The 8,762-nt window shown below is 30.3% G+C and overlaps 1 protein-coding gene across 2 annotated transcripts; it reads right to left on the bottom strand.

Annotated features, from left to right (window-relative positions):
* Positions 1–1,631: 1,631 nt before the first annotated feature.
* Positions 1,632–8,024, bottom strand: LOC127711339 (uncharacterized). 2 transcript variants are annotated; one of them, XM_052217365.1, is made up of 4 exons: positions 7,715–8,024; positions 4,171–4,376; positions 2,979–3,098; positions 1,632–1,739 (listed from the first exon to the last, which is right to left on the bottom strand). In XM_052217365.1, the coding sequence occupies exons 1-4, from the start codon at positions 7,967–7,969 to the stop codon at positions 1,649–1,651; spliced, it is 672 nt and encodes a 223-aa protein (XP_052073325.1). In that variant the 5' UTR covers positions 7,970–8,024; the 3' UTR covers positions 1,632–1,648. The 2 variants fall into 2 exon arrangements, with proteins under 2 accessions (XP_052073325.1, XP_052073326.1); XM_052217366.1 differs by having other exon boundaries at positions 1,649–1,739; positions 2,979–3,095.
* Between the last annotated feature and the right edge of the window lie 738 nt (positions 8,025–8,762).

Raw genomic sequence — 8,762 nt, 5'->3', positions numbered from 1 at the left:
TCTATTTGACATATTCTCAAAAACCTGTGCTGTTTCTTACTACGAATGATCTTCCCAATAACTCAATTACAATAAACAATGAATCTTTTGGATATCTTGTAATTGGGTTGTAGTCTCATCAACATATACCCATGTGAATTTTTTTATGTGACACTAGAAAAATGAATTGCATTTTTCATCGTTCACGTAACCACTAAAATAAACGAATACAAGTTATTTATAAGATCTAGGAAAGTATTAAAGTGAAAGCATGATACATTATACTATAAACACATTGTTAATCTCATTTAAATGCAAACTAAACATAAGAAATGAACATATAGTAAGGGCTATTCCAGAAAAAAATGTATGGGGGGGTTGGAAGGCAGTTTTTGTCAGCACCCACAACCCAGACAATTGTAATTGAGAATCATAGTGCATTATAGTGTGAAAAGTTGCTCTGATACCCATCACCCAAGTATTATTAATATAAAGTGCCTTCCAACCCCCCATACATTTTTTTCTGGGATAGCCCTAAGAAAAAGACAAAAAACTAGCAGTTATAATTCTGTAATGCTATTTTAATCTACACTAATATGGAAACTGTATAGAAACTGATAGTAAGAGACATAAGTATTTTAAAGCACTATATTCATGTTTAAGTAACAGCATAACCAGGTATTGAGTATATAGTTATAAATATTTACACTATGACAACCTTACATCAGCAAGTGGACATGTTAAAGTATATCATCTGTTTGGATGAACTTTTTCGCTTAACAACCCAATGTCTTATACATATATAACATCAGAAGGACTTTGCAACACTTATCATAACTTTGGAAATATAGACCCAACTTCTTGTTGGAATTATATGGAATTATATTCTAGAAATCAAAATTTTTATCAATCATTAACAAAAATTTAACTGTGACACTGTGAATTGCCCAGTTTGCTCTGATTAACACGACTTTTTTTATGATGAAGTGCACTTAAATATCATCTGTAGGAAAGTTTACAACACCAAGTTATAACTTTTATTCCAATTTATATGGGTTTAAAAAAAAGGCTTTTTCAAATTTGAAAAATTATACAGAGAAAATTGAACTTGAGATATTTTTAAAACTAGCTGATGCAAAAAATTCTAGATATAGATCACTTATTCTTAAACTAGTCAATGAAAATAGGAAACCCTTCATATTAATATTACAAATTACAAAAAAAAGATATTTGGTAACAAATCAAATCATATCCAACAAAAAATGTCTAAGCACCATATACAATGATATAATCTAAGTTTTAACATTTGGCAAGAAAAACCTTTGCCTAAATCATTAATAAAAGTAATCTCTTCACAAATATTGAAAGGTTCTGTTAAGGTGGTACCCAACACCTTGACTAATATTAATTTGGCTCGTTTAATTTTCATAAAATTTTGACAAAATGTTAACTTTGACCCTTTGGCAAAAATATAAAAAATTCAAAAAATTTGAACCAATCACTTTATCAGAAAAATTTCGTTAGTTATATAGCAGTTTGACAAACACTAATTTTGATCATTGAGAAGCTTAATATTTCCTTAACAATACAACGTAATTAAAACGTTTAGCTGATTTTTACAGAGTTATCTCCCTGTAGTGTTAGGTACCACCTTAAGATGCTGGTTTACTCAGTATACAAATGTATGGATCTGTTTTCTTGCTGTCATGCTTGTTCTTGTTGTCCTGGTTTTCAAACTACCATTTGTGATTGGTGATTTTCTGTAAAATAAATATCATTGAAAATAAAAAATTATATTGCATTCATATAGAAAGCTGAAACACTTTGATATTCAAGGAGACAGATTTAAAATATTTAACTTAAATAGTGGAGACTAGTCATGACAGCATCTGTTCATAATGATCATGATTATATATATATAATTAAAGAAGAATGTGTCTGAGGACACGAATTCCCCCCCATTCAAGCTTTGCAATTTTCCAAGTTATAAAGGAGCATAAGGTAAGTGACTCTCTGACTAAATTTGAACTCTGTCTGCATGTTGTGGTTCTTAGCATTGTGTATGAGTTTCAAAAAATTTGGATGAGAAAAACTTAAAGAGTGCAGAAAAGAAAAAATTAGCAACTTTCCAAGTTATAAAGGGGCATAACTGTAGAACAGTAAGTGACTCAATGCCCAAATTCAAACTCTGTCTGCAAGTTTTGGTTCTTAGCATTGTGTATGAGTTTCATAAATATGGATGAAGAAAATTTAAGTTAAGAGTGTGGAAAAAAAATGCAATGGACAGAAGAACGAATAGAATGACAGTCAAGGGTAACACTTAATGCCCCCATTCCCTATGGCGGGGGCATCAAAATATCTGGTTATAAACTAGTTTTTTAGGAACTTTCCCTATCCCCTCTATTTGCTTAGCACTAGCATGACTAGGGAACTAAATAGAGACTGAAAAGGAAAACTTTATCTGTAAGCCCTCTGTATTGATTCAACACTAGAAGCTCCAAAGAACCTGGTCAAACACTATAAACCAGAATGTCATTTACAATTTAAATCTAAAATCAAGACAACTTTGATTTAAATCAGTTCAGGAGTTTCAGATATTTGAGCCAAAAAACAAATAATAAAGAAAATAACTTCAATAAATAATCAATTAACAGTTTTGGTTATGTGGTTTGTATACATGTGGAGCAGGAACTGCTTACCACTCCTGAACATCCCAGGTTTTGTTTTTGTTGGATTTCCTGTTGTTCAATCTTAAGAATACATGAATATGTTTAGTTACTGTGTAATGTTTTGTTAGCTGTTGTTTGTCTTCTGGGGAGAAAACTAGTTATATCAGTTTGATCTTAATTCCATTACATGATCTAGAAGCACTCTCTAGTGAATTAACTATAGTTGTTTGATATTTCAGTTTGATGGATTGTTGGGGTGTTTTACCCTGTACAGAATACTACAGTTATATTAAGTGAATTGATGTTTCTGCCTTTGGAACAAAACCTTACCTCCTAGAAGCTCTGTCTTGTAAAGTATTGGGTGTTAAAGCTGCGAGTGCTTTCATATTTGCTGTTAATGCTTCTACTTCTCTCTTTAGTCTGGTAGGTGTCTCAAATTGTTCCTGCCTACTAAAAATAAATTTATGATTAAAAAAGCTATATGTCTTTACTCAGGTTGGGTTAAACAAAAACACAATTGGACAATTGCATTTGTATTACAGCTATCCTCAAATTGATCATTGACCTGTCATTGTACTGAGACAATTGTACAAATGAACTTCATTTAGGCAACAAAAAAATATGCTTAGGGTTTGAGAATTTCTTCATATAAACCTTTCGGCAATATTTCAGTTGTTGTAATCACTTATACATGTATACTTGGATGGAGAGTTGTCTCATTGGCACTCATACTACATCTTCTTATATCTATAATATATAATTTTAAAACCTTCTTATCATTTCATACACACTGATATATTACAAATGATATTAAACTTTGAATAAAGTGATATTTTTATTCCCAGAATTTGACTCCAATATTTTCTGGCTTGGTTTTTGTAGTAAGTTTTAGGTATGTCAATATACTTAGTTGTTGAAAATTTTGCATACTAGTTTATTTTTGACTGTGCTATTTTAAATGCCTTTCAGCATGTTTAATCTTCATTTACATCCTTTCTTCAATCATTTACTTCCTTTCACATGTTTGAGTACCAAAGCATCAAGTCTTTTTTAAAACATATATGAAAAAGATGAAACAATAATCATATTACATGATGTACATATATATATGTACAAGTACACGTAAGAATCCTCATGATTGTGAACCCAAGGATTTTTTTTGTTCATACTTCATAATGGTAATTTCCAGATGTTTTGCAGTAACAAACATTATTGCTATTTTGTGTATTCTTCCTTTGATATTTTTTTGCGATAATTTTTCATATCACGCTACTCGCTTGAGATAGAAAATTATCATCAGAAACTAAGAGCGCATGTGACGTTGTCGCTGTAAACATCAACGACTTAATAAGCACAATAGTGATAAACAGATTATCTATCTATGGTCTTTAAAACTGGAAGATGTTTCTCTGCTGTCGCCCTTCGATGAGATTGAAGCTGAGAAACACCATCTTGTTTGAAAAACCATGGATAATCTATAATAATGTTTGTCTGATTTAATGACACAAGGATGTAAACTTACCATGCTCTAGACTGTGTAACTGTCCTGATTCCTTTGTGTTTCCTTGGTGTCTCAATGGTAAATGGCGAGTACATTTTAACATCTCTGTAAGCCATCTGATTGGATGTTTTCCCTGCACTCTGTGTTGTTTTCTTTGTCTTACGTAAAGGAGTTGTTGGTTTATCATCATGTAACCTTTTCCTCTGTCTTGTTGATGATCGGAATTTCTAGTATGAAAAAAAAAAATCATTATAAATATTTTAGTTAAAATACAAAACAATTCAACAGACAGTTAAATTGACTGGTTTCAATTTACTATTTATATTTCCTGCCAATCTCCTAGATGTCAGGACAGATTATAGTAAACACTTAAAGGGGCATAGCTACGAGATATAAAAAAAAATTAAATATGATTTTTTTTTTGTTCAATTATTAATGAAAGTGAAATAGTGAAATAATAATTCACATTTAGCAGCCAGTTTGGTTCAATTTTCTCAAAATAAGCTTAGAAACATCACTGATGAATTATTCACTTGCAAGTGAATAATTCGACCTCATTAAATCAGATTACCGGTAATCCGTATTTATGCAACTTTCTATTTAACCCCTTGCCTAGAGATGGGTAACACATGAACTAGGCCTGTTCAGCTAATAAAAGAAAAAGAATGTCAACATTGAAAATGGAACAAGGGTAAACCATTTGGTTGACTGACATGACTGATTTGATCAACAAAAATTTATTCTTATACAGGTAAAAACGATGATTAACATTTTTGTTTAACCAATAATATGAAATCAAACAGACCTAGAAAAACCCAATAGCACGTGTTCGCTATCTATTTATATCCATATTTATGTTTATATCAGTTTATATGACCATCGACGGATACATATTATCGAGTCCATGCCTTGTTAATTGTTCATTTTTTACTTTTTGTTAGTTGGATATACATTTTAGAAGGTTATAAATCAATTATGAGAATTTGAGTAAAATCGGTGAACATGAATTTGACAGCTAATTATATATATAATGTCCCATTAATAAAAAGCGTAAAAAAATACATTTGTTATTGTTTGTTTTATGTCTATTTTCCCAAGAAAGTTCCATATATATTCTTTTTAAAAAGGAGAAAAGAATTTAAATACTATCAAACATTTGTACAAAAATTTCCTATCTGATTTGTGACTTTTTTCCTACATTTATTAAATGTGTTTTTTTCCCTGTGATTTTTTTTCACCTTACCATTTTGTATATTTTAGGCAAAGAAAATTGGGATGGTTTATTTTGAAGTGGCAAAACTAGATAATACTTACTTACATACATTGTATATATGTGAATGACATCTTGAAAAATATTATGTAAGTTTAAAGTTGAAAACACTTGAGAAGAATTTTGAGTACAATACATGTAGGTAGAGTGACAATATATTATATCTTTATTTGATGTCCAGTGTTTGGTTTTTATTCACTATCATACTACATGTAAACCCACAAATTATTTGAAAAGACTTAAGATGCCAAATATTGATATTACATCATACAATTAATGTCACATTCTTCACATGTTCTTAATCCAACAAAAACATCTTTGATGGTAATTATCACCTAGATCAATGTGATTAAATATAATTACAGATAAATGTAAACAACCTTTATTATCTCTGGGTGAGATCTGACCACTGGGTAAATAATACAATATATAAGTGCTCTTTTATTATGTAATTATTACATAACAAAACAATAGTCTTCTTTAAATTATAATAGGAGAGAAATTTATTTTCAATTTGTCAAAAAAAGTTAGTAATAAAAAAATCAATTTTAATATGTTAAACAACAGCTGGCTAGTAATCATGGTAATACACTGTTTATATGATACATGTAGGCTTACAGTCTGTAGTATATATAAGCTTCTTTACAATCTGATTTTAATTCTTACAATACCAAAACATGAGTTAATTTTAATGTATAGAAAACAAGTATAAACCATGATGTTTTGGATGGGAATGTTAATCTAGCAGTAACAACAAAGTAAATGTATAATCAAATATAAAAAAAAAACACTTTAGTAAACTGTATTTTGTATAAACCTACAAACAACATGCAGGGTTTTTTGGTTTTTGTTCCCAAACGTTTTTTTTTTTGGTTTATTATAAAATGAATTTGATTAACATTTGATAATATTTGATCACAACTAATCTATAAACATAAATGTAATGATCTTAGTTAATTAGTAAATTACAGGAAATTTGTATGGTTTTCCTTATATAATAAAACATGCACATACATGTATATTAAACTACACATCAAAAGTTTTTAATTATTAATTAAATGAGCCAGGGGCTGCGCAGATCCAGCCATTTTTAAAGGGGGTTCCAACGATATGTCCCCATTCAAAAGCATTGATCATCAAAAAAAGTGGGGTTCCAACCATCGGAACCCCCTGGATCCGCCACTGTCAGCTATTTATTGTACAGGTTTGAATGGATGTACATGTCATTTTGCTTTTAAAGTTTACCCCAGTTAAAAACCCCTTTAGTAGATAGCTACATGTACATTTGTACTAACTTACTATTACAGTAAATGTATTCATATATAACGTGAAGGTACCCAAATTGCACCTATTTAGACAGTTTTTTCCACCTACATTTATCATGTTTATTTATGATCTAGACAAAAGTTTCCATCCTGGGTTTATTTTGTAGATGTATCCTTATTTACTATATAGTTCCACCAATTTAATTTTGAATTCATATTGAATCGTAGAAAAATGGGTTTGAACCGACCTCAAAATGATACATGATTCTGTAATGAGGAGTATCCAAATTGCATCCCTGCATAAATTCACATCCTTAAAAATCGAATAACAGATGTTTTGTTTTCAAATATTTAGAACAATTTGACATTAGTCCATGCTTACTATTCATTTTTTAAGAAATGGATGCTTGTTACATGTTTTATTTGCTAATTCTTAAAAGATGACTTTTTGTGGACGTCGCCATGCCACGTTTCCATAGCTTTTACCTCTTCCAGTGAATACTTCATCTGATCAAGGATTTGTATAGTGATCTTGATTTGATGACATATACAGTGAAATTTTAGTGCATATCTACATATATTTAGCTATGTTGAAAGACGTGCATTATGTCTAATCATAAAGATATTTAAATGTGTTTCGTCTGTGCAAATTTTAAACAACTTTACAAAGCTACTTTTATTCATTTCCTGCCCCAAATTGCTTTGAAATGTCAACTTAGTCATTATGCATGAATACACATTGAGAGCCTGACTCATGACCCAATTTATCTAAATTTTATGAGACCTCCAAAATCTTTCTTGCAAAAAATCTTTTTTTTTTTGCACAGTACATGTATATTCCATTTGGAATATGTCCCAACGGGTTATTATCATGTATTATAACCCATTTTAATTTTGGTAGCTGGTAATGTCATTTGCATGTAGACAGAAGCGTGGATACATGTAAAAAGAAATTACATTGAAATTTATATTGACGATTGTTAATATTATTAACGAATTTAATGCTCGAGGTTAGAGGTAGTAAAATTACCTGTTTTATTGTTCCAACAGCATCTCGCACTGATCTCGTAAGACTCGTATTTCTTTTGAAGCGACTTTCCTTGTTATTTTGTTGAATGTTTTGTATCTGCCCGTCTGAACTTTGTCGTCTGTGTGACGGTTTCGGTGTGTTAAAGTATGTGTTTTCTTTCCCTTCCAGTACATTATAACGCTTTCCTGTTTTCCATGGAAGTCTAAATGACTTTCTTAACGTGTCCATTCTATTTTTAATATTGGTATCCGACATGTTGACTTAATTTCTTTTAAACAAACCGCCAATTTGCGTAACCTACTTCTCCATTTACGAATATAAACCGGAAGTACATAAATAACAGGTCTACATCCGGAATATTTACAATTCCGTGTTTATAATTCGGATAAGATTATTCTCAGTCTGCCTTAGAGTATCGAATTTGTTAGGGATGAAGAATTAGATAGTAGTTTGTTTCTTTTGGACACAAAAAATTTACTTTCTATAAACACTGTATCATGTCATTATGTATTGATACACACATTGACAGCTTGAGTCATGACCTCAGTCTTTTTACTAATTTAAGACCTCTCATTTAAAAGTAGAGGAGCACACACGGCGTTAATCTACTTACACATGTAATTCAAGTAATTTTGAAATGGAAGTTTCCTCCAATTCGCCTAGTCAAAATAAAAAAAAGCATGGTATTAAAAAGTTTAAATAAAAAAAATATATGCATATATGCCGGCCATCTGACATACTTTTTGAGTGATATCTTTAAAATGATGAGTAAATAAAGATGTAGTGTCACTGTTAGCTCTGAATAGTTAAAGTTATTAATTTCACGTACCGTGTGATGTTCTCATAAATTTAAGCCAGGATAATCGGAACTGACCAGACTTAAAAATGGGAGGAAACAAGCAAAATAGTATTTCAAGACTGATATTCAAGCGTGTTCGAAAATCCGTATAGAGATTATTAAATCTTTTTAAAGAAAAATAACTAAACTTTATATAACTTTTAAAATCACATGATAATTTCTGTCTATTTTGCTTTTGTATTCTCATAA

This window comes from Mytilus californianus, unplaced genomic scaffold (genome assembly GCF_021869535.1).
Source record: "Mytilus californianus isolate M0D057914Y unplaced genomic scaffold, xbMytCali1.0.p SCAF_8, whole genome shotgun sequence".
In the NCBI taxonomy this organism is placed as follows: domain Eukaryota; kingdom Metazoa; phylum Mollusca; class Bivalvia; order Mytilida; family Mytilidae; genus Mytilus; species Mytilus californianus.
The sequence above is the reverse complement of the archived record's forward strand: the minus strand, read 5'-3'. Positions and strand labels throughout refer to the sequence as shown.